The 25,791-nt window shown below is 41.2% G+C and overlaps 1 protein-coding gene and 1 non-coding gene across 4 annotated transcripts; one reads left to right on the top strand and one right to left on the bottom strand.

Moving 5' to 3' along the window:
- The first annotated feature begins 406 nt into the window (after positions 1 to 406).
- Rbx1 (ring-box 1) lies at positions 407 to 17,685 on the top strand. 3 transcript variants are annotated; one of them, XM_071609452.1, is made up of 5 exons: positions 407 to 557; positions 2,469 to 2,547; positions 9,611 to 9,681; positions 12,866 to 12,951; positions 13,657 to 17,603. In XM_071609452.1, the coding sequence occupies exons 1-5, from the start codon at positions 480 to 482 to the stop codon at positions 13,733 to 13,735; spliced, it is 393 nt and encodes a 130-aa protein (XP_071465553.1). In that variant the 5' UTR covers positions 407 to 479; the 3' UTR covers positions 13,736 to 17,603. The 3 variants fall into 3 exon arrangements, with proteins under 3 accessions (XP_071465553.1, XP_027782919.2, XP_071465552.1); XM_027927118.2 differs by lacking the exon at positions 407 to 557 and adding an exon at positions 573 to 986 and having other exon boundaries at positions 17,500 to 17,685; XM_071609451.1 differs by lacking the exon at positions 407 to 557 and adding an exon at positions 876 to 986 and having other exon boundaries at positions 17,480 to 17,685.
- Positions 8,136 to 8,237, bottom strand: LOC114088781 (U6 spliceosomal RNA). Its single transcript, XR_003582057.1, has one exon. It is a non-coding gene; the product is annotated as a U6 spliceosomal RNA (small nuclear RNA).
- Positions 17,686 to 25,791: the final 8,106 nt, after the last annotated feature.

Here is a 25,791-nt window from a genome sequence, read left to right as displayed (position 1 = left end):
CTCAGGCCTCCGCGGTGACTGCACCTCGGGGCAGGCTCGGGAGCGGGCCAAGGCGTACGGAAGGCGAATCGGGCCCATCTTGCCCTTTCCACCGTTCGGGCCTCACGAGCAGCGCGGCTGTTCCGGCTCCCGGCCGAGGCCGAAGAAACAGGCGCCGCCCCAGCCGAGAGAGTACGGCCGCGAGCTTCCCAAGGGAGGACGACTAGCGCAGGTCCGACCGAACGTTTCCACCCAGCTAGCTCACGTCTCTCAGCTCCGCCCGGCCCCGCCCCGGCCACTCAGGCCACCGCCTCCTCCCCAGCCGACGCGAGGGGGGATCCCGCGCCAGCGCCTTTAAGGGGCGTGACCACATGCCCCGCCCCGTCGCGCGCCAGTGAGGGGAGGGGTATGAGAGGAGGTGCCCAAGCGGGAGTGGGGGGAGTGCGGCGTGCGCCGCTGCGCAGGCGCAGTGGCGGGGCGAAGGACCGTGTGTTTCCAAAATGGCGGCAGCGATGGATGTGGATACCCCGAGCGGCACCAACAGCGGCGCGGGCAAGAAGCGCTTTGAAGTGAAAAAGGTTGGGTCTCGCCAGTGCCTTCCTCAGGGAAGCTAGAGAGGCGCGGATCTGGCTGGCAGGCCCGGGGATAACCGAGGCGCGAAGGAAAAGGCTTCATTTCAGGGCGTTCCTGGGACCGGGTCCCATGAAAGGAAGCCGGGGGGCGGGCCTTAGAGTTGATCGGCATTACGGTGGCCCACTGTTCTGATCAGTGTTGGTTTCGCTGGGAGGCGGAGGGGCCAATCACGGAGGTGCTTATTGAGATGCGCGGGGTTGCGAGCTGGCTGCGGGAGCCAAGCGCCTGAGCTGTCACTGGAGAAGCTGAGGGTGGGGGAAGGGCAGGGTGGGGTGAGTGGAATGGGGAGCCCGAGCGACTGCGGCGGGTGGAGGATGGGGCAGTGCGGCGAAAGCCGGGAAGCTGAGATACCACGCATTGGAGGAGCCCACCCGGTGATCCCCCTGCCCCGCCCCTTGGAGCTTGGGGTTCCTCTGACTCTAAGGAACCCCGACTTAGCCCTCGCCAAAGGGAGGCCTCCATTAGCTCCCTCTCCGGCCCTTGCCCCACCGAGTTAAATTCTCGACTGTAAAGCTTGGCTCTTCTGAGACGTCTGCCGGTTGTTACAGAGTCGCCCCAGTCCTGTGGTTCTCAGTCATGTTCAGCCAGATCCCCTTCTAACAGCAACAACAAAAAAAATTTAAATCGTGGTGGTAATTGGTCAATGGAAAATGGCGAGCCCGTTTCTTGTGGCATTTAAGGAGGGTTGAGTACTAGTCTCAAGTAACCTGGTAAGAGTGGGAAAGGAAAAATGTGGAATGTGTCTTTTTTGCATGAGATCCCTTTTAGTATATTGCCAACAGTTTGGGAGAAAAGTATCGATTCCCGCCTAAGGTGAAGTCAATAAATCTGTCAAAATGAAGATCCTGAAGGAGGGAAGATGTATTTCTACAGCATCTAGCTAAGCACAAGACAGTATCTCCTCTCCACCCCACCTCACCCCCCACCCCCGGCATTTGGGCTTTTTAAATTTTTTTGTCTTTTTCTTTTTGGCATCTCATTGTGGTCACTGCTGCTCAGTTACAGCCAGCAGCCATATTGAAGAATAATAGAAGTAGGGTTTTTCTTCTGAGTTGAAGCTATGGTGTGAAAAATGCTGAAGACGTTTCTAGACCCTGAGAGTTGGGTTTGAAAGAGATGGAGGTTTGGGAAGTGGCACCAAATTAGTAGAGAAAGGGGAGTTTGGGAGTATATATAATCGCAGAGGCGAGAGAGTTGTACTATTTAAATACTACTTTTTGATAAACTCTTACTGGAATTAACTAAAAAGGCTGAACTTCCAAAAGCTAAGGACATCGTTTATTTGATAAGAACTAAACAAAGTCTAGTAAATTCTATCAATTGTTAATAAGTAATCTCATAAGATTTAAGTGATGACCTTGTTCTGTGTACTGACACTGGGTAACTGGTTATCCAGCTTATCCCACGATTACCCACTTATGATCCAATCATCGTCTTAGTTCATTGTGTTCTGAGCTTTCACTCCCTGCTCATACTTCCAAAGCTGCCTTGAACTGCCAGTGTTTGTGCAGGTTTTGAGCTTCTGTAACTGCCAGGGAAACCTGTACAGTAATTTAAGTTTGTTCACATTAAACTTAATTTGCTTACATTGATGCAGCCAAATTATTTTAAACTGTAGGGAAAATTAAAACAATACTCATTAATTTCTATGTTCATATGCTCAATCTATTAAAGAATGAGAAAACATATAGGTAGCCTACTGTTGTCCTCTGATATAATAAAAGAAGAGTAATATCCAAAAATGCCTTTGTTTTGTGGTCCCTGTTCCTATGATTTCAGCTGCAGCATGAAATCCTAAGGAGCATGTGTGTTACATTACAAGGAGAGTGCATTGTTCCCCCTTTTTCTCTTTGCAGTGGAATGCAGTAGCCCTCTGGGCCTGGGATATTGTGGTTGATAACTGTGCCATCTGCAGGAACCACATTATGGATCTTTGTAAGTAATTGGAGAAGGATGGGAAGAAGTTGAGACGGTTACAGAGATTGTGGCTATCCTGATGTGACCAGTTTTCTTTTTCACAAGGAGATATAAACCATAAAGCACTTGGGGTTTCTGCATCTAGTCTGTTGGTGTGATCAAAATAAAGTAGTTTTTCATGACATCCTAGAAGCATACCCAGCTCTCAGAATAAATTACTGAATCTGAAGATGCCAAGGACACATTTAGAATGAATTGTGGACACAGAGGCACTGTTGATTCTTTCTATATATTTCCCATCTCATACTCAAATGTGAATGGAAGAAAATAAACTTTAAGCTAAAATATTCTGAACTAGTTTTTGTTGGACTATATTTATAGTTGGCCCTTCTTCAGGTTCTGTGTTTACAGGTTCAAACAACCACAGATTGCAAGTGCTTTATTTTAAATATTGCATCTGACTGGGTGTATCGGCATGCACCTGTAGTCCTAACTACTCAATCTGCCAAGGCGGATGGATGACTTGAGCCCAGGAGTATGAGGCTCAAACCCAGTGCCTCACCTGTGAGGCAATTGCTCTACCACTGAGCCACATCCCCAGCCCAGAAATTGCATTTCTTACAAACATACAAATCTTTTCCTTGTTATTATTCCCTAAACAATACATTATAACAACCATTTACATAGTATTTAATTCTGTTAGGTATTATAAGTAATCTAGAGTACTTAAAGTATGTGGGAGGATGTGCAGAGATTGGATGCAAATACTACACCATTTTATATAAGGGACTTGCACATCCTCATATTTTGATATCTATAGGATTGGTTGGGGCAGGGCAGTCCTGCAACCAATTCCCCTCACATACTCAGTGACAATTGTATGAAGAAAGGTCTAGCCAGGCATGGTGGTGCAGGCCTGTGATCCCAGTGACTCAGGAAGCTGAGGCAGGAGGACTGCAGTGAGACCAGACTCAACTTAGTGAGACCCTGTCTCAAAAAAATAAAAAGGACTAGGGTATAGCTTAGAGGTAGAGCACTTGCCTAGAGTGTAGGAGATCTGGGGTCAGTCCCCAGTAACACAAAAAAAGAAGTCCAAGGAGTAAGGATTTTTGGTGTTATATCCAAATATAGTAAAAATAGCATCATTGCCAATATCTAACTAGATAATTAATTGAGGTAAAGAAATTTCATTAAAATCTCCACATATTTTGTTTTACAAATAAGTCAACACTTAGATCTGATTATAGTTGTTGATAGACTGTAGTGATGGGGCAAGAATCCTGGGCACAGTGTTGCATGCCTGTAATCCCAGTAACTCAGGAGGCTAAGGAAGAAAGATTTTGAGTTCAAAGCCAACCTCAGCAACTTAATGAAGCCCTAAGAAACTCAGTGAGACCCTGTCTCTAAATAAAATATTTTAAAAGGGCTGGGGATGTGGTTCAGTGGTTAAGTGCTTCTGGGTTCAATCCCCAGTACCAAAAAAAAAAAAAAAAAGAAGGAAGAATACTGGTCATATGAGAAACAATTGATGTTACTTTTTCATCTGGGTGCTAAGGTGGTTTCTTATTGAGATCAGAAATACGGCAAAGAAACTTTAAGCTTATAGAATTAGAATTATAGGCACTTTTTTTTTTTTTAAATCACTCTTATACTTTTTCAGCTTCATCTCGAGCCACTTCCTGCTCACCAGTAGTTTCTTGGGTTCTCTTTCCATTCCTGAAGTGCCACACTTTTTTTTTTTCTTTTTCTGGTACTGGGGATAACCCAGAGGTGCTTAACTGGTGAGCCACCTCCCCAGCCTATTTTTTTTATTTTGAGCAGGATCTTGCTGAATTGCTGAGGCTGGCTTTGAACTTGGGATCCTCCTGCCCCAGCCTCCTGAGCTGAAATTACAGTCATGCACCACTGTGCCTGGCTGCCATTCATTTTTTTCCCTTAATTTTTTTTGTTTAAGTTGTAAACAAAAACCTTTATTTATTTATTTATTTGTATGTGGTGCTGAGGATCAAACCCAGCCTCTCATGTGCTAGGTGAGCGCTCTGTTACTGAGCCACAACCCCAGCCCTGCCATGCCTTTTTTTTTAGGACCCTTAATATTTCTTATTCCTTCTGCCTGGACATTCTGCACCTCTTCTCCCTGCTACTGTCTGACACAACAGAATCCAGTGTTAGCCACAAATATGAGCATGATCAGAATTTTAAATATTTTTGTTACCCACATTAATAACAAACAGGTAAGTTTGATTTTTAATATTGTATCTTATTTAACCTGTGATAAACAATATTTTCAACATGTATTCAATGTTTAAAAATATGATACAGGACTGGGTAATGCATCCTTTTTTAAAAAATATATATATTTTTGATTGTAGGTGAACACAATACCTTTATTTTATTTATTTATTTTTATGTGGTGCTGAGGATCAACCCAGTGCCTCACATGTCCCAGGTGAGCGCTTTACCACTAAGCCACAACCCCAGCCCTGGTTAATGCATTCTTTACATTTTTTTGTACTAAGTCTTAGTGATTTAGCATGTATTTTATACTTAATAGCACATCTCAATTCAGACTAGCCATATTTTAGTTGTTCAAAAGCCACATGTAGCTAATGGTTACATTATTGGGCCATGTAAGACTAACCCATAGTTGATTTTTGGATTTTACCTTGAACTAACTTTCATTTTGCTTGGTAAGGGTACTGGATATTGAACTCAGTGGTACTCTACCACTGAGCTACATCTCCAGTCCCCAGTCATTTATATATATATATTTATATATATATATATATATAAATATTTTTTTTTAATATTTATTGTTTAGTTATTGGCAGACACAACATCTTCGTTTGTATGTGGTGCTGAGGATCGAACCCGGGCCGCACGCATGCCAGGCGAGCGCGCTACCGCTTGAGCCACATCCCCAGCCCCCCCCAGTCATTTATATTTTGAGACAAGGTCTTGCTAAATTGCCAGATCTTGCTTTGAATTTGTAATTCTGCCTCCTCCAGCAAAGTTGCTGGGTTTCTAGGCATGCGTGTGCCACTGTGCCTGACCTCAAAGATATTTTAGATATTTTCCTAACCATACTTACATAAAGCACACAGGCTGTGGCAGTTCAATTAAACAATCCCAAGAGGGCTGGGTTTGTGGCTCAAGCGGTAGCGCGCTCACCTGGCATGCGTGCGGCCCGGGTTCGATCCTCAGCACCACATACAAAGATGTTGTGTCCGCCGAAAACTAAAAATTAAATATTAAAAAAATTCTCTGTCTCTCTCTCTCTTAAAAAAAAAAAAAAATCCCAAGATGTCCTATAACTTGCTATCATATTAATGATTTAATTAGGTATTCTCTATCATGTCTATGTTATGTAGTATTGTATATCTAGCATGGTGTCCAGTACCTAGTAAGTTCTCACTAAATGTTTGCTAGGTAAATAACAAAAACAAAATGGCAGAATGTTTTGATCATTGCAGCTTAGAAGCATGCATGAATTGAATATTTTGTGTTAGCAATCATGGCATGTGCCAGTAGTTGACTTCTCTTGGCTGCTTTGAGTTTTGACCCTTTTTTTCTTTTCACACTGCAGTCAAAGCAAATCAGCCACAACTATTGTGTTTAATGTAGATGGAAGGAACCCATCACAGAAAAAAACACGGTTTTAAATGTGTTTGGGTGGGGTTTTTGATTATGGGCTTGCCAGTTTCTATGCCTTGCATTTTCAAGTTGCACCCAGAGAAATTTTACTTTCTTGGGATTCTCATCTGAAAATAGTTAATGATTTTATATAGATTTTTACCCCTAACCTTAATATTTAAGTCATTGTGTGCCTCTGGATGCAAGAGAACACACTTCTTGGGAAGACCATGAAAGACAAATACCATCTAAATGTTATCTTAAAACTTGAATGCTTGTGGTATCATTGTATTCTCTCAAGTACCTGTTTTGTCTCATATTTTAAATGCCCACTGAAGTAGAATATTGAACTCTCATAACAAAATATAATGAATGTATTTTCAGTTTAAATCATGTCCTTTTTCATTTGAGTGAATATATCCTGGCATTTTGCCAGGCACTAGGTCAAAATAATAACTGAGATCAAGTCTTTACTCTTAAGAAATATACCCCTTTAATACTGACACTGAAGGGAATTCTGGTGCTACAACTTTAAATAATAATTGGATTTATGATTTTTATAAAAAGACTTTTTGTTAAAGATGAAAACAAGTTTGGGGACTGAACCCAGGACCTCACATTCTATCGTAGAGCTATATTCCCAGCCTGGAAAACAAGACTCTTGATTCAGCAATGGCCATTTTCCAATAAATCTGTTCTGGCATTAAAAGAATAATTATATACATAACTGTAAATAAATAAAGAATGATTGTGGCTGTACCCCAGTCAGACTCTCCTACAAAATATTCTTGGTCTGAAGACTTACTCATTGAGTCTGCATTGCTACTACAAGCATTCCTGTAGCTTTAAATTTATTTTACATTGTCCCATATCTTGGTTGTTTTAAATAGTTGCTGAAATACACACTCTGCAAGTTGATATTTTCTCCATTATCTGTGAATCTTTCTTTTTGTAAATATTTTCATTTGTTCCTTTTAGTTATACATGACAGTAGGATGTACAGTGAATCTTATTCCAAGTTAAGAGGGTACCTTCATCTTGAACCCAACCTTTACCTATAAGACCGAGCCATCTTTGTAAAACTGGATCTATCATTGGAGGTGTGAAATCTGTCCACTCTTGAAAAGAAGCTCATTGCTTCCTTAGCAGTTCTTTGGTGGTACCATTCTTGTATCAGAGTTTAAAAGTTCCCAGGCTTTATAAATCACATAAAATAAGTTCTGCCTTGTCAGAGCTGTATGCAGTTGTTTGTCTGCTCTGTGTTGACAGTGAACAGTTCCTGCCCCTGTTTATAAACTAACTTGACTCAACCCTGGTCTTCTCTCTCTCGCACCAAAAATCTGAAAACAATTTTTTGTTTGTTTCTGGTGGTGCTAGGGATTGATCTCCAGAGGGTTCTACCTCTGAACTACATCCCCTGCCCTTTTTTTTTTTTCCAATTTTATTTTAAGACAAGAGTCTTGCTAAGTTGCCACAGGCTGGCCTCAAACTTGTGATCCACCTACCCTAGCCTCTTAAGTTGTTGGAATTATGGGCAGGCACAGTGTGCCTAACTCAAAATGCCTTTTGATAAATGTTATAAAAAATAAGTATTTAGAGTATTTGAAGGAAAAGAAAATGACTCAGTGTGGGGGGTTAGAAGAAGCTTCAGTCAAGAAGTAGGGATTTAAACTGGAGCCTGAAGGATAGAGAGCGGCAGAGGAGGGAACGGGCTGTATCACATAGGGGGCTTGAGGAATTCCTGAGGTGACTGGTGTCATGGCCACAACCAGATAGTCTTAAAACTTATGTAGATGATTGTACCTTGATACCATTTGGTTTTTACTTTAACTGTGAATTTTACTTTGCTAGTTTCATAATATGTAGTCCTCATGTTATAGGATCCAAATTGACATCAGATTTTATTCTCTCTCCTTTTAAAAATCATAGTGTATTCACAGCTCCAATAAATTTTTTTTTGTGTTTGTGAATTTAAAAATATGGAATGCTTCACAAATTCACTGTCATTCTTGCACAGAGGCTGTGCTGTTATTCTCCATATCATTCCAACTTTAATATATGTGCTGCTGAAGCAAGCATGCAACAATAAGCTTTGTTTTTTTTCTTTTCTTTTTAATATTTATTCTTAAGTTTTAGGCGGATACAATATCTTTATTTTACATATATGTGGTGCTAAGGATCGACCCCAGTGCCTTGTGCATGCTAGGCGAGTGCTCTACCACTGAGCCACAACCCCAGCCCTTCTTTTTTTTTTTTTTAATTGCATTATAGTTATTTGCATTATAGGGATTTGTTGTTACATAGAAATAAATGCACACAATATAACAATATCATTTGGTCAGTATCACTCCTCAGTGCTTCCTCCCTACTTCTCCCTCCCCAGTAAATTCTTGAATTTACTTCACAGACCCTAAAGTCTCTCTACTCTTTTCAGATGATAAACCAAGTTATTCTGTAGTGTGAATCTGAGTGGCAAAAGCAAGTTCTGTGACTTCAGATCCTTTGCTTTTTGTAATTTTGAAGAATGGTGGGGGAGCCTTTATTACATGATCTCTTCCCCTAGGATACCCATTAACATCTCAATATTATTTTTTTACAGTTTTGCCATTTTCTCTATGACACTTTGAAGTAATTATACCCTATTAAATAGTTATAGTCTTCCCTAAAGCTTTTTATTCTTCAGAAATTAACAAACCTTATTCTTTGAATATTTATCCCCAGTAGAGCTTTACCCATCAGTTCTCAATCTCAGATTTTTATCCTCTTTAAATTCCCTTCTTTTCCTTCTTTATAAAATCAATATTTGCATACATTTGCAGTTACTTGTGTGACTTCCTAGACAAAATTGCCTCACAGGCAGCTAGCATCACACAGTGGTGGGCCTCAAATCTAACTATCAGCTTAACAAGTTTGCTTGATAGTGTTTTGAATAATTTTGAGTTGATCCTTGTACACAAAAGTGCACAAGGACCTCTTCACCCCTCCACCTTTTACTTTGCTTCTGCCCAGTTCACAGGTTCCTTCCTGATCCCTTTAGGGATTGGAGTGTTACCCAACTAGGACTTTGGGCTGTAAGGCATAGGTGCTATAAGGACCCAAGGGGAAGCATTTCGCAGGAATAGGGAAAAGACACCAAAGCTCTGAGAACAACAAGAGTCATGAGGTGACTTAACTAAATTTACCAAATTAGGAGGAATCATTCACGTTTTAGCAATTCAGGTTATGCTCAGATTTTAAACACATTTTTCCTATTTGTTAACACATTTTTTAAGCAAGAATTAAGAAATCTTGCTGCTAAACCCATTTCTGACTTCTCTGTTCTTCGTCCTTTTTCACATTTATTAAAAAACGATTATGGCTAATTAACCACTTGAGGATTGCTTGGCTGCTCCAGGCTGAAAGGTTGCTGCTCTCAGGTCCAGTGATGCTATTGCTTTTGTTCCCACAGGCATAGAGTGTCAAGCTAACCAGGCATCTGCTACTTCCGAAGAGTGTACCGTTGCATGGGGAGTCTGTAACGTAAGGAAACGTCTTTACCTATCAGCATGGCTTGTAAACATATTGCTACTTTTCCTGCTTTGCCAGTCTTGAAAATAACTAGGAAAAAAATGACTAGCCAACCTTTCTCCCAAAAGGTATACAAATAGTACAAAAGATTTTAAATCCTCATACTGTTCACCTGTAACAGGATAAACATAATTAGTTATTGGAAAGAAATACTAGTTTGTCTTAATTATGAAGTACACCTAGTTTTGTTTGCAGTATTGTGAGGGTTTGTCTTTGGGAGACAAAGCCTATTGCCTGGTCTTGGGAATGATCTGTTTACCTTCTGAACAGACCCTTTTTTTAAGGTCAAGTGTCTGTGGAATTAAGATCGGAGGATAAATTGAGTTTTTAAGAGTGTGTGTGTGTGTGTGTGTATTTTAAATGTAAATGTACTCAGTAAGGGTTTTTTTTTTTTAATATGGCTCATCAAGAAGAAATAAAAGAGCTGGATGTGGTGGCACACACCTGTAATTTCAGTGACTCGGGAGGCTAAGGGAGGAGAATCATGAGTTTGAGGCTAGCCTCAGCAATTTATCAAGACCCTGCTCAAAATGAAAATTTTTATAAAAAGGACTGAGAATGTGATTCAGTTGTTAAGCACCCCTGGGTTCAATCCCTAGTGCCCAAAAAGAAAATAGAAAGGAATTTTAAAACAGAAAAAGAAAAGAAAAACATGGCTCATGCCAGAAATGTTTTGTGTAGCATGGCTGAACTAAGTGTGTGGCCTTCAGGGTGTGACAGCTGTGAAGGTAACAAGCATCAAATGTGTTATTTCTAGCATATGTAAAAATTCATCCTTAGAACCATACAGTCCTAATCACAGTAGTTGAAACTGTCCTGTCCAGGCCTCCTATGCCAAGGGGACAAAGGACCCACAACTCCAGCATGACATAAGGAGTCACAGATTCTGGAGTCAGACTACCAATCCCTGTCTTTGTCTTATTTACTAAGTGACTTGAAGCCAAGGTATTTAACATCTCTACTCCTGGTTCCCTCATGTAAAATGGGGCGGATAGCAGGACACATAGAACTGTAATCAGGATTAAGTGGTTTAATGTTAAAAAGTATTTAGAACTTTGGGCACATAGTCAGCATAAACGTGTTAAAAAATCTAAATAAATAGAAATTTGGAGTTTAGTGGTCACGTGGTAGCTCTTAGTGCTTTTGTGTGGGTTTGAAATGCCTTCTCTACCCATGCCTGTGGTGCACTTTCTTCATTCTATGTCAGGACCCTTTGGCCAGTTTCACAATGGTTAGTATTGGCCAAAGGATGACTTTCATCGTTTGTGGGGGTAAAGAAAATATATTGGGCTCTTTGCTCTGTGTAACATTCAGGCACATATTAAGGATCATGTTCCTTTGTGTAGAATGAAAAGGGATGGATTTCCCCTCAAGTTTTGTTAAGGAAAGGGTCTCTTAGAGATCCTGCCATAAAGGAGAACTAGCATAGAGTGCTAGAAGCCAGTCTTGAGTGCTGATGCTGAGTCTTCTACAGACCAGCTCCATGAATTAGGCAAGTCACTTAACTTGTCTGGGTTTCAGTTTCCTGTCTGTAAAGTTAAGATAATAATATCTGTCATGCCTGCTTGCCAGGGTTGCTGTGAGGCTCAAATGAGGTAATATATGTCAATATCTGTAAACTGTGGAGTACTGTCAAGAATCCTCTGTGGATTGTACCTTGTCTGCTAAATACACCTGTTAGTACGCTTAGATTACTAACAGGAAGAAAGTTGGGATCAAAAAATGCTCAGGGATGTTGTCACCTGCCCTGAAGTCTCATTTGCCGCCCCCACTTGCCCTTGAGCACTTGATGTCATCTCATGGGCTTGGGTAAAGGATCCTGTGATTTGGCAGAGTGCTTAGTAGGGAAAGTCGGAGATGGCGGTGGGTATCTTGCATGTGCTTGCATGAGCCTTTTCCCAGCACCTGGGGTTGAGAAAAATGTCTCCACTTTCTGCCTCTTGGAGAATCTGCCTGTTTCCTTTTTCACATTGAGTTGTATGAGAGTCTGCAGGAGTGGGATCTTTTAGAAGGCTGTCATTCTGTAAAAATGTGCTAGCTATGGAGCCCATTCTTAATTACTGAATTAGATTTTTGTTGCCAAAAGATAGTTCACAAGACAATAATCTATATTGTAAGTTTCTTAGGTTCCATGACTATTCTGGGAGACATATCAGATTTTAAAGCTGTTATTAAACCAAGCCTACAAAAGCTTTGGTTGTTTTGTTGGGGTGTCTCTGTATTCCTCTCCTGTGCCCCACTGCAGCCCAGCAATTACAGATTAAATGAGGGGGAACCCTTTCTGCTCCTCTTGATCTTCTCCTCATATGAGTGAGGCAGGAGGAAGAAAAGTGTTCATTGCAGTCTTAACTAGCATCTGCATGTCATCAACTCACACCAAAAGGCTACACACAGATTCTCCTTTTCCCAAATCCAAGCCAGTTCCTAGCTCCTGTCCATTACCAGTGTTCTTGGGACACTTGCCTTTTTACTTCTTGTCTTAGTCATGAAAATAGCCTGTTGATGCCCTTTGAGCTGCTTGTATACAGTTTGTCCTTCTGAGTACTTTTTTTAAACCGCAATTTTCCTTTTTACAACAAAATCCTCATTAAAGCCTTATTGAGTGCCGAGCTCTTGTAACATCAGTATTAAAGTTCCTTTGATTAGAGTTGAGTTGGGTGTGGGGAGGTGCCTATTTTAGTCCTGGGTGGGTAGCAGTGGCAGCGCACTCCCTATAGATGGAGAGGAGTAGGCTTTACTCCCTGGGTCCTCATTCTTCAAGGGTGAGAGGAGGCTGGTGACTGGTGACCAAGATTGGGGAAGTTGGAAATCTGTGTGTGCTCAGGTCATTTCTCAAGGAAAGTAGAAGCATCCCCTAATACGTTCCATAGTCCTTAAAGGGGAGAGAGCTCACTGCTAGAACATAATCTGTGCTCCCTAAATAATTTCTTCAGTAATAATGGCAATTCTAACAAATGTTTTTGTTGGAAATATCTTTGTACAAGGGTATGATCCTTTCTGGAACTTTTGCCCATCGTTTTCTGCTCTTGTTTTCCAACCCATGGTATGTATTGCTGCACTGTCTAGTGAGAGGTGTTGTCAGTAGATGGTAAAGCTTACACAGAGTTATTTTTAATAAAAACATTTTTTCTTTCAGCATGCTTTTCACTTCCACTGCATCTCTCGCTGGCTCAAAACACGGCAGGTGTGCCCATTGGACAACAGAGAGTGGGAATTCCAAAAGTAGGTATCTCTGGCCGTTGGCATCGTTAGAAACCTGGGCTTTATAGTTAGTTCTATTTTCTGACTCACCTTAGGCTGGAAGAGGATGGAGACATGGAACATGGCTTGTTTTTTAAACTAACTTTTAGTTAACTAAGCAAGAACTTGCCTGTGTGGACAATGCACAGAAGATTAGCCAACATTAAAAGTTTGCAACCTGAGGTTTCCCCACCTTTTAGTGTCTGTGACAGGAATTCAGGAGGCTGAGGCAGGAAGGAAGACTGCAAGTTTGAGGACAGCCTGGGTAACTTAGTGAGACCCTGTCTGTCTCAAAAATAATAATAATAATAATGATAATGTAGATAACATGGGAATATACAAGCTTTTATTTATTTGTTTATTTATTTATTGGTACCAGGGATTGAATCCAGGGGCACTTTACCACTGAGCAACATTGCCAGCCCTTTTTTATTTTTTATTTTGAGACAGGGTCTCACTAGATTGCTTACTTTAGGTTCAAAAGCCATCCCTAGCAACTTATAAAGTCCTCCTGCCTCAGCCTCCCAAGTCACTGCACCCAGCTGAATTTCTAAAATCACATTCCTATTGGTTTAGCTCATACTGATTAATTCTAGTAAAGCTTTTGTGGCTATCTTGCTTTTTTTTTTTTTTTTTTTTTTTTTAATATTTAGAGGTGCTTTTTTAATATTTTGGGATTTAACCTAGGACCTCACAAAGGCTAGACAAATGCAAGACAGGGTCTTGCTCAGTTGCCCAGACTGAACTGCTTCAGCCTCCTGAGTAGCTGGCATTATAGGTATGCAACACTATGCCCAGCCCTTTGATTAAATTTGTATTATATAAATCATGGCATGGTAAACTTTTAATAATTCAAGTGATTGAAAGGATAGTCAACAAAAATGAATCTCCCACCACATACCTTATGAGTAAACCACCATCAACAGCTGCTTTAGGGGCTGGAGATGTGGCTCAAGGAGTAGCGCGCTCACCTGGCATGCATGTGGCCCGGGTTCCATCCTCAGCACCACATACAAACAAAGATGTTGTGTCTGCCAAAAACTTAAAAAATAAATAAATATTAAAATTCTCTCTCTCTCTCTTCCTCTCTCTCTCTCTTTCTCTTTAAAAGACAAAACAAAACAAAAAAAATAGCTGCTTAGTAGCTTTTTCTATCTCCGTACGTGTAGTTGCATATATATAGGTATTTCTTTTTCTTAACATAAACTTAACCCTCCTATTCAGTGATTCACTATTTTTTTTCATTTTTTATATTTTGAAGATATTTATAACAAACTGCCTTCTTTCTTTATGTAGATGTGCCATCATTTTTTAAAATCAGTCACTGCTGATTGACATTTGGGTTTCCAGTTTTCACTGTTAAAAGCAGTGTGTAGGGATGAACATCATTATACATGAATCTCCTTTGGCATGTCCAGGTATATATGTAGCAGTAATTCCTAAAGAGAAATTTCTGGGTGAGGAATATGTAAATTTTTACTTTTGATAAATAGTGTCAGTTTTTCCTTTCCCAAGAATATGTACTCATTTACACTCCCTCCTGACAGTGAAGCAGAATGCCACATTCTTGGTTTCCTGCCAGTGCTCTATTATCAAACTTTTCCATCTTAGCCACTCTGACAGGTGAAAATTAGGATTTAACTTATATTTTTAAAAATTTTCAGCATGGGGGCTGGGATTGTGGCTCAGCGGTAGAGTGCTCGCCTAGCACCTGGGTTCAATCCTCAGCACCATATAAAAATAAATAAGTAAATAAAGGTATTGTGGCCAACTACAAAAAAATAACTATTTAAATTTTTTTTTTTTTATAACAATTTTTTGAACTGCCTGGGAGAGCGTGTGTGTGTGTATGTGTGTGTGTGTGTGTGTGTATTTATGTATCTTGCCCATTGTTTGTCGAATTATTGATCATTTTCATTGTCATTTATTTATGGAAAGGGGGATTTTCATGTAAATAAGAGTTCTCTGGCCAGGCATGATGGCACACGCCTATAATCCCAGGCTTGGGAGGCAGAGACAGGAGGATGGCGAGTTCAAACCCAGCCTCAGCAACCGCAAGGCACTAAGAACTCATTGAAACCCTATCTCTAAATAAAAATACAAAACAGGGCTAAAGATATGGCTCAGTGGTTGAGTGCCCCTGAGTTCACTCCCCAGGACTAAGGGAAAAAAAAAAAAAAAAAGTTCTTTGTGGCACTGGAAATTGAACCCAGGGATGCTTTACTATTGAGCTACATTCCCAGCCCTTTTTATTTTATTTTGAGACAGGGTGTAACTAAGTTGCTCAGTCTGGCCTCATACTTACCATCCTTCTGCCTCAGCTTCCCAAGTAAATGGGATTACAGACATGTACTGTTGTGCCTCGTTGCTAAAAATGAGTCATTATAAATAAGATATTATTCAGGGGCTGGAGATGTGGCTCAAGTGGTAGCGCGCTCGCCTAGCATGCGTGAGGCACTGGGTTCGATTCTCAGCACCACATAAAAATAAAAAAAATAAAGATATTGTGTCCACATAAAAATAAATAAATAAATAAGGTGTTATTCAATTTTAAAAACAAAAATATTGGGTTATTTAGTTCATAAAATGTTTGGGAATTGTTTATTAGTATAGTTGTTTTGCTTTTAGATTCAATAGTTTTTATTATTTATTTATTTATTTTTATGTGGTGCTGAGGATCAAACCCAGTGTCTCACACATGCCAGATGGCACACACTACCACTAAGCCATAACCCCAGCCCCAGATTCAATAATTAAATATATATATAGTTATAGTTATAGTAGTTATAGATGGACAGCATGCCTTTATTTTATTTACATATTTTTTTATGGTGCTAAGGATCGAACCCAGTGCCTCACACATACTAGGCAAGCATTCTGCCACTGAGCTTCAGCCCCAGCCCTCAATAATTTATTTTGGTAAAGAACATGAGAGGTATCAAATGCTTGATCGTTTTTTGAGAAACTTACCAAATATTCACTGTCTACCTCAGACTATATGCAAAGTAACGTAAATACAAATAGCGTAAGACATAAAAATGTCTGTGACAGTAATACATGACCAGGTGGAAGAACTTTTCTAAGTTTTCAAGGGACTTTGTAATTGGCTCTGCCTTAGAGCAGACCCAAGGCTCCATTTTAGACAGGGTTTGTGCTACCCATTATATGAACATAGGGCTAACCAAGAATTAAGGAATGTGGGCTGGGGTTGTGGCTCAGTGGTAGAGCACTTGCCCATCACATGAGGCACTGGGTTTGATCCTCAGCACCACGTTAAAAAATAAAGTTATTAAAAAAAGAAGAAGAAGAATAATTAAGGAACGTGATGAATTGCCTGGGCTGGGTTTCGACACTGCCATTTTACCTAACTGGTAATTTTCCCAGGTGTTGGTTATCAGTTCATTGGGAAAACAGATTCAAGTGGAACAAATTCTTCCTTTTTCTTTTTGGTGGAAGTGGGGAACGGGTACTGGGGATGAACCTAGGAGCCTTTTATCATTGATCCCTGCTGTGTTGGTTCTTTTGAGGCAGTTTGTCTCTGGTTAAAATTATTTGTCATATGGATAGAACAAGAGTACTAGAACTCTGGATCTCAGCTTCCATCATCTGGGACTGTCAGATTTCTTTAAGTTCTTCTCATAAGCAGTCCACTTGAATATCATCTTTAAAAAAAGGCAGCTTATCAAATTCCACTCAGGTTTGAGTGAAGGTTGATGAGCTGTAGAAACAACCTAGAAGTATAACTTTATTTATTTACTTTTTATGTGGTGCTGAGGATCGAACCCAGTGCCTCACCCGTGCTAGGCAAGCATTCTACCACTGAGCTACAGCCCCAGCCCCCAGTACCATTAAAAAAAAAAAAAAAAAAGATTGAGAAAGATAATAATGAAGGATCTTGTGTTTCAGAACTCTATATGTAGAAAAAAATTTCCTGGCCTTGTTTATTTTATAATCTTGTTAGGGTCAAATTGGGCTTCTGGGGAAATTTGAACCCCCCCTGAAATTCATGCCTTGTTTCCCCACAGTTCTCTTTGTGTAGTGCTAAGTGGAATCAGAGCTATAATTGGAGCTGATGATAGATTTTGAAATTGAAGTCTGTTCAGTTGCTATCCTCATTATTTGCTTTACCAAACTTCCTGAACACTAGAATTGAGGTGAAAATAGGCTGCCATGGCCAGGGGAGACGGGCAGCTCTCAAACCATTTCTGAGCCACTGATGAGGGTGAACAGATGGAGTTCCCTTTCACAGCCACCAGCAGCAGCTTTTCCTTCTCACCTCCCTAATACTGCCCAGCAGCTGCTGATAATGGGCAGCTGTGGTACCTCAGGAACGCTGTCACCAGGAGGGTTGTAGGGGAGAAGCTATGAAGGATGGGCAGAGTTCAGCTTCATTGCCTGGTCTTGGAGCACAGTTGTGGTCACTTCTTTCCAAAGTTATAACTGTGAGGCTTTCACTCATATGTTTAAAGAGGTTTTATAGTCTTAGGAAATTACCATGAGATTAAAGAAGTGATTTACTTTGTCTTTCAGGTATGGACACTAGAAAAAGAATTCTTCCATCAAGCTTAACTGTTTTGTTGTTCATTTAGTGACTTGCCCTCCTGTTACTTAATTATAAAATAGATAGAACTGTGTCTTTTCTCCTTTGTCTTTTCAGTTTGCTTCCTGCAACCATATTGTATTGTATGTCAAATAAAGTCCAGTTGAATTCTAGAATGGATGCTGTCTCTTGTGTGTGTGAAAAAAATGGACATAAGCGAAAGTTCCCCTCTACCCAAACTGGAAAGCATTTTACTGTGAAGTATTTGTTCATAGTGCTAGAGCAGAGACGCCCTAGAGTGCATCACTTGATCACAAGGAATCTGGCCTAGCAAGGGGCAGTGTGGATCACTGGCACCCGAAGACTGGTCAGCTCTGTGTTCCTCCTGTGTGACAGCAGTGGCAGCTGAATAAGGGAAGAACATGGGACTTGCAGTCATCGAACTCGACTGGGTCTGGCTCCATTGCCTGTTCCTCTTGGCAACCTTGGGCGAGTGATTCTGCTCTGAGTTTTCCTCTAATGTGGGCTTCTAAGGACTAAATGACATCATGTGGGCACAGTAAGAGGCCTTGTATGATGTAAAACTACTGTACAAATGTTAACTCTGATTGTATATGATGTTACTTTCTCTTAGCTCGGAAAGTAAGCTTTAAAAGTTTGTAATGGGGGCTGGGGATATGGCTCAAGCGGTAGCGCGCTCGCCTGGCATGCGTGCGGCCCGGGTTCGATCCTCAGCACCACATACAAAACAAAGATGTGTCCGCCGATAACTAAAAAATGAATATTAAAAAAATTTTCTCTCTCACTCTCTCTTTAAAAATAAATACATAAAAGTTTGTAATGTATAAACTTTACTGATAGAAATTTTGAACTCAAGTTAAAAACTTGTCAGACTTCAGTTGAGGCTCAGTGGTAAGGTGCTTGCCTAGCATATGTAAGGCCCTAATCCAATCTTCAGCTAAAAATGTTTGTTCAGTCAGATACAGTGGCATGAACCTATAATGCCAGCTACTTGGGAAGCAGAGACAGGAGGATTACTTGAGCCCAGGTGTTCAAGCCTAGCCTGCGCAACAGAACAAGAACTTATCTTTAAAACATTCTGAGGCTAGGTGTGTAACTCAGTGATATGGAGAGGGCCCTGGGTTCCATCCCAGGCACTATAAAAGAGAAAAACTGATGTCATTTTATATTGAATTAACCAGAGTTCAGGTTTCCTTCATCACCACCCCTTTGCAATTTATTCAAATGTCTTGGTTATGGAAGGATTTGCCTGTTCTAATACTAAGTAAATGGCTATATAGACTCTTCAAGTAAGAAGCAGTGGAGTTTGTTGTGGTTTTTGTATGGTCTGAGGGTTCCCGGCAGTTTCTGAATCCCTTTCAGGGGTTTATGAGGTTCTCTCTCCACCTGCAAGTTCACCTGAAACCACTTTTACTTTATTTACTTCAACCAAAGCGTGTATCAAATGACCAAGCCAACTTGAGTATCCAGTTGTCTTCTATTAAGTCAGACATAAATGAGATTGGTAAAAATGTGAAACAGTGCTACTCACTACTCTTTTTTTGTTTTGTTTTAAAAATGGTTTTAATAAAAGTATTTACGTTAATATGTGATGTTTCTGTACTTTTTAAATTATTTTTTAAATTCCTCCATTTTGCCAGGTGTGGTAGCACACACAGTCTCAGTAATATAAGAGGCTTAGGTAGGAGGATTACAAATCTTCGAGACCAGCCTGAGCAACTTGGTGAGAACCCTGTCTCAAAATTTAAGAGCCAAAAGAGGGCTGGGGATGTAGCTCAGTGGTTGATTCAATCTGAATTTGATCTGCAGTACCACACACAAAAAAACACCACTTAGTGGGTGCTGGGGAATACTTCAGTGGTAAAGTGCTTGCCTAGCATGTGTGAGGTCCTGGGTTCCATTCCTAGCATCAAAAAACAGACAAAACTCTTTGGAGTTTTCAATTTTTAGGATCATAAAAGGGGTTCTGAGACTAGAAATTGTAAGAACCTCTAGCTTAATATTTAAGAACTTCAGCCAGGTGCCATAGCAAACACAGTTCTAATCCCAGTGATTTAGGAGGCTGAGACAGGAGTATTGCAAGTTCAAGGCTAGCCTCAGCAACTTAGTGAAACCCTGTCTCAAAAAAAAAGGGGGGGGGGGGTGTTAAAGTGCTCCTGGTTTAAATCCCCAGTACCAAAAATAATTAAGAATTTCAATGTCTAACGTGAATCAAACTCATCTTTCCCACTTAGCTGCCACATTGTTCCTGGTGACATTGGAAGCACCTGCCACTGTGGCTATCATTTTTAGGGCCACCACCCTCTACAGAAATCCCTTCCTTTAAGCCCTTTCCAGTGGGCATTCAAACTGCATAAATACTTTCTTAACAAATGCTTTACTTTTCATATGGGTGACATCTGGAGAGTTCTGCTTGGGTGTTCATCAGGATTCTTGGTTGCAGATTATAGAAGTCCAGCTTCTGCTCAGGCAAAAGGGAAATTTCTTGGAGGGCAGGTGGGTTATGTAATGCAGTAGAAGAAAGGACCTGAGATACAGCTGAATCTAAGAAGGGAATCAGGGAATCCACATGGCTGGGATTCTCACTTCTGCTCCGGCAGAGATGAGCTTCATACACGACAGGAAATCTCTAGATGCTGCCACTTCCTCTGTCACCTCCCACAGGAGAGAAGCTAACTGCAAGCTCTGATTCCAAAAATCCCTGTGGGACAGGTGCCCATTCCTGATCTAATTGGTAGGTTCATACAGAAATATAGGGACTGCCTCATAGTTGGAACAGAAGGTAACAGTTCTCAGAAGAACCAGAATGGCGTGGGGCAGACAAAACAAGAAGCGGCTATTAAACCCTGGTAAGAAAATTTCTTGCATTGAGCCAAAACATCTGCTCCTAACTTATATATCCAGTTATTCTTATGTTGCCTCCTGAAACTTGTGAACATAAATCTTCCTTCCCTGGGCAAGCCCTTCAAATGTTTGAGGACAGTTAACATGTCACTTTCTCGACTCCCAGTCTTCTCCAAGCTGAAGCATCTGAGTCCTTCAACAAGTCCTCACATGCTGTGATTTCTAACCTTTTATCATTTTTGTTGTCCTTCTTTAAATGTCCTCCAGTTGGCCAGTGCCCTCTGAAGATGCTGTGTGGTGGAGGAGGGTGGAGGTTACTACCTCTTCAGACCAAATGCTGCCCTTCCACAGGGGATCTAGAGACCACTCTCAAACTTTCAGTGAGCAAGAATGTCAAATTGGGAATTTTTAAGAGGTATATTCTAACTGGTGCAGTGGCACACACCTGTAATCCTAGCAGCTCTGGTGGCCGAGACAGGAGGATCCTAAATTCAAAGCAGCCTCAGCACTTTAAGCAAGGGCCTCAGCAATTTAGTAAAACCCTGTCTCAAAATAAAATTTCAAGTGGGCCAGGGATGTGTCTCAGTGTTAAGTGCCTCTGAGTTAAATCCCTTTTACCGGGGGGAAAAAAAAAAAAAAGAGGCACATTCTGAGTTGATATGGGATAGACCTGAGACCTGAGAAGGTACATTCTACGTTCCTGTTCTCTACTCAGAGGATGCTCCTTCTGCTGACCTGTGAACTACACCGCACTGATCATTATGATAGGATTTAGTTGCAGCCAAATAAATCTCCATGTCGTTCTCTCAAGAACAATGACTAACTTCTCCTTTTTTAATGTTCTTGTGCTATTGACTTAAAAAAAAAAAAAAGCAAAACCTAATTGCAAACTTTTTTGTTTATCTCTATGAAATTTCCTCTTGCCAGCTGCAGACTTTGTGACTTAAATTTAGTTTGTTAAGTTCTTTGAATTTTGATCCAAACATCATTACTGGAGTTATTTATGAGCATCTACTGTGTGCTATGCCACAGAAACAGAGAGCTGAGTTAGACAAAGTTCCTGCTCTCAAGTAGGCCAAGTCTAGAAGCAGGGACTGCTAAGATGATAAATGAATGGAAAATGGAAGTTAATTCTGCAGAGGTTGATGCGACCGAACCCAGCTGAGCTTGATCATGAAGCCCTGTCTTCTTGGTTTTCCTTCTGACGGTTGTCCCTGTGGAACTCTTCTCCCATCTCCTGAAGATACTGCTCTCTGGTCAGAGGTTCTACTCCACCTGGGAGATCCCATCCTCCCCCATAGTCACAGGGCATCCTGGACCTTCAGATGGGCTCCTAAGAGCTGATCTGTGCTGAAATCCCCTGTTAGTAACCTTATGTTGATAGCTTGAGATTGGCCAGAGTGAGTGCATTTACACCATGGAAGTCAGAAAACACTGGCCGAACACAGTGGCACCTGCCTGTGATCCCAGCAACTCGAGAGGCTGAGGTGGGAGGATCACAAGTTCGAGGTCAGCTGGGCAACTTAGTGAGACTCTGTCTCGAAATAAAAAATAAAAAGGGTCAGGATGTAGCTCAGTGGTAAAGTATCCTGGGTTCAATTCACAGTACCACCAAAAAAAATTAAAAAGAAAACAAAAGGCTGCAAACCAGACCTGCCCTTTTCCTGGAGAGCCTGTTAGGCTACCCCTGCGAGTTACCATGTGTAGGAAATTGGCATCCAAATGCATGTGTGGCCTATCAACAGCCAGTGTCTCTCAGACACTTCCAACAGAGCACGTCCAAAAATGACTGGCCCCATCATGTTCCCAAAACTCACCTTTCCCAGATTACCTAACAGGGTTAGTGGCATTGCCATTTATCTAATTCCTTAAACCAAAAGGGACTCAGGAAGCATTTTGGATACTCTCTTCTCCTTTGCCTTTGCATCTAATGAGTCATTGTTTTCTCTCTCTGTTCTGCCATGTACTCTCGCTTTGGCACCTCCTTTCTCAATGCTGCCCACTTTGTTTCCTCCAAAATGACTGCAGTTTCCTCTGACTGGTTACACTGTCATTAGACTCCTGGTTACAACCCAATATGAATCTTTTTCTTTTTTTTGGGGGGGGGGGGTGTGAGAGATTAAAACCAGGGGCGCTTAACTACTGAACAACACCCCCAGTCATTTTTTTTTTTTTCATTTTAAGAGAGGGTCTTACTAAGCTGCTGAGAGCACTGTTAATTTGCTGAGGCCAACCTCAAACTTTTGATCCTCCTGCCTCAGCCTCACAGGCGAGCACCACCACGCCCAGCTCCAATATAAATCTTAATCTGATTTGATGCCCCTTATTGGCTGGGAAACTCCCCACCTTAATGACAGCAGAATTCATTTCCCCTTTTGTAACTAATCCTCCCTAATTTCCAACTTCCTTGTAGCCAGAGCAATGTAGGAGACTCCACCTCTGTTGATCAGAGACAGTCACCTGCAGTATTCAAGGCCAATAGCAAGTGATAAAATGGGTTGTGACATTCAGTCTATTACCTATTGATTCTGTCTCTCTAGAGAACTCTGATTCATACATACCCCTTATCTCCTTCCTATGTAGACCAATTTTCAACCAACTACTAGAGTATCTTTTGGTGAGCCACTTGCCCAGCGAACTCATAGTTTGCAATCTCCTGTGACCTGCAGCTGCCCCTCAGCTCACTGTTCTGCTGATCCATGTGCCACCTCCCGTGCCTCCCTGGCCTAAAGCTACACTTAGCTCCAACTAGACTGATCCTTCCCTCTGTGCTCCTTCCAAAAATATCTTTTGATCCATGTACTTTGGACTCCCTCACCCCTCTCCTCTGCGGTACTCCAACCCCCAAATGAAGACTGGGAACCTGCCTCCCTTTGAGGGGCTTCATCACCAAAACTTCAAGCTCTGAGGAAATCTGGAAGCTTGGTTCCTTTCACCAAAGCATCTCTTTGTTTTGTTGTTTTTAATATTTTTTTAGTTGTTGATGAAACTTTATTTAATTTATTTGTTTATATGCAGTGCTGAGGATCAAACCCAGTACCTCACGCATCCAGGCAAGCGCCCTACCACGAGCCACAAACCCAGCCCAGCATCTCTTTTCTTCCACTTTACTGTATCATAAAGAACCTCAGAAAAGCAACTCTTCAAACTAATTCTGTCTACATTTGGATTCTGAAACAAGAAACTGTCCATTACATAAGAAGAACCTATCATATCTTATACTTGCAGACTTGAATTGAAATTTTTTCAGGTGCCTTAATAATTAATTTTCTAGCCAGACTTAATGGTGCAAGCCTATAATAACTTGGGAGGCCGAGGTAGGAGGATTGCAAGTTCAAAGCCTGCCTCAACAAATTAGTAAGGCTGTAAGCAACTTAGTGAGACCCTGTCTCTAAATAAAATATTTTAAAAGTCGGGGGATGTAACTTAGTGGTTAAATGCCCAGCACCAAAAAATAGGATAAAAAATAAAGTGGAAATAATGAATTCCCAGTCATAATGACGCATGCCCATAACTCCAGTTACACAGGAAATTTTTTTATATTTTACAAAAAATTAAAAAGTACTCATTGGAAGAGTGCTTGCCTAGCACATGCAAGGCCTTGGGTAAAGCCCCTGTACTGCAAATAATAATAAAAATGGAGCTGAAAAATTTCTATCCCCTAATGAAGGCAGAGTCATGGTGATACCATAGTGAAATGCTTTACTGGCATGTTGGTGACAATGCTGGTAAGAAGTATTGTTTATCTTTCATACAGCATTTTTATTGTAACTTTCCTATGTTTAGATATATTTAAATATGTAAGTATGTGATCATCATGTTACAATTGCCCATATTCAGTATTCATTTGAATGCAGTATTGAATGGACTGCTGTGTTCTCTACTGTTGCCGTACTCAGTGCTCCACCATGCTGCACAGATTTGTGGTCTAGGAGCCAGAGGCTGCTCTGTACAGCCCAGGTGAGAAGGAGGCAATTCTGTGTAGGTTTGTGTAAGTCACTCCATGATGTTTGCACAGCTTCAGAAGTGCCCAACAATGCATTTCTTAATGCTTAGCATCAGTTAAGCCTCGAGTGACTGTATTTTTCCTGATCCCGGTAACAGTTGTGGGTCACTTTGGAACCATGTGTGTGTTATCTTTTATATATGGGTCCAAGAGCTTGGTCGTTTATTCTATTTTATTGTTATTATTGTCATGATTTATTGTTCATTGACTGTCAGTGCTATTCCTAGATGGGAATTTCACTCTCTACATAACCTTCACAAAATAGAGGTTGGTATTGTTATTTTCCCCATGTTACAAGTTAGGAAACTGAGACTCAGAGTGCTTAGATGACCTCAGTTCCCCCTAGAGGAAAGGGCAGAAGCAGGATTTGAATCAACGTTTGCCTTGGTCCAAAGCTGGTATCCAAATCCCTAGGCCCAAGGTTGACACCACGCCCTTGCCCCTCCCGGCCTAGGACATTCTCTCCCCTGCCCTCACCTCCTTTGGTACTGGGGATTGAACCCAGGGGCATTAACCAGCCACATCCCCAGCCCTTTTTATATTTTATTTACAGACAGTGTCTTGCTGAGTTGCTTAAGGCCTTGCTAATTTGCTGCAGCTGGCTTTGAACTTGTGATCCTCCTGCTTCAATCTCCCAAACCCCTGGGATTACAGGCGTGCACCCCGCACCCACCTCTCCCCATCCCTTAGTCTCCCTGAAGAGTCCTGCTCACCGCACCCTCCACCACCCCTCAGTACCGTCTTCTATACCCCAGAGTCTGCAATCTTCTTATTTTAAGCTGTCACCTGTCTTTTTTTTTCAGCTTCTTTTTTTCTTGAAAGACATGAAGTTTTATAAGCAAGGAGTAAAGATGCCACCCATTGTTGTTCTTTGCTTGTTTGCTTTGTTTTGTGTTTTAAGATATCAGTTCTTAATATACTGAAGGTCAAGGTTGAGTGTCCAAGTCAATAATAATAAGTCTCTTCATTAAATTGGGGGCTGGGGAAGCAGCCAGATTTCTGATTAATAAGGAAGCCTGACATTTGTATAGCCCGGAGCTATTTACAAAGGACTTTCATGCCATTATCTCATTTGATCCGCACACCATCCACCTAAGGGGCAGCATGCTGGGGAAACCAGGCAGCCTGGGAAGTAGATGGACCTAGGTCCAAGTTCCGGCCCTGCTGCAGAAGAGCTGTGTGATCCTGGACTGATCACTTCCTCTGAATCTCACATTTATTTTATTTTATTTTTCAGGGCTGAGCATTGAACCCAGGGCCTCATGCGTACTAGGCAAGTGCCTGCCACTGAGCGAAATCCCCAGCTCTCCCCCATTTATTTATTTATTTATGCTAGGGATTGAACCCAGGGCCTTCCACATGAGAGGCAACCAACTGAGCTATACATCCAGCCCTATTTTTTATTTTAAAT

Source organism: Marmota flaviventris, chromosome 3 (assembly GCF_047511675.1).
Source record: "Marmota flaviventris isolate mMarFla1 chromosome 3, mMarFla1.hap1, whole genome shotgun sequence".
Lineage (NCBI taxonomy): Eukaryota > Metazoa > Chordata > Mammalia > Rodentia > Sciuridae > Marmota > Marmota flaviventris.
This window is presented reverse-complemented; position numbering and strand designations above follow the sequence as displayed.

Coding starts and splice junctions, on each gene's coding strand:
- Rbx1 (XM_071609451.1), top strand. CDS start 894: ATGGGGAGCCCGAGCGACTGCGGCGGGTGGAGGATGGGGCAGTGCGGC. Junction 2,548..9,610: donor GAACCACATTATGGATCTTT/GTAAGTAATTGG, acceptor TTGTTCCCACAG/GCATAGAGTGTCAAGCTAAC. Junction 9,682..12,865: donor TTGCATGGGGAGTCTGTAAC/GTAAGGAAACGT, acceptor TTTTTCTTTCAG/CATGCTTTTCACTTCCACTG.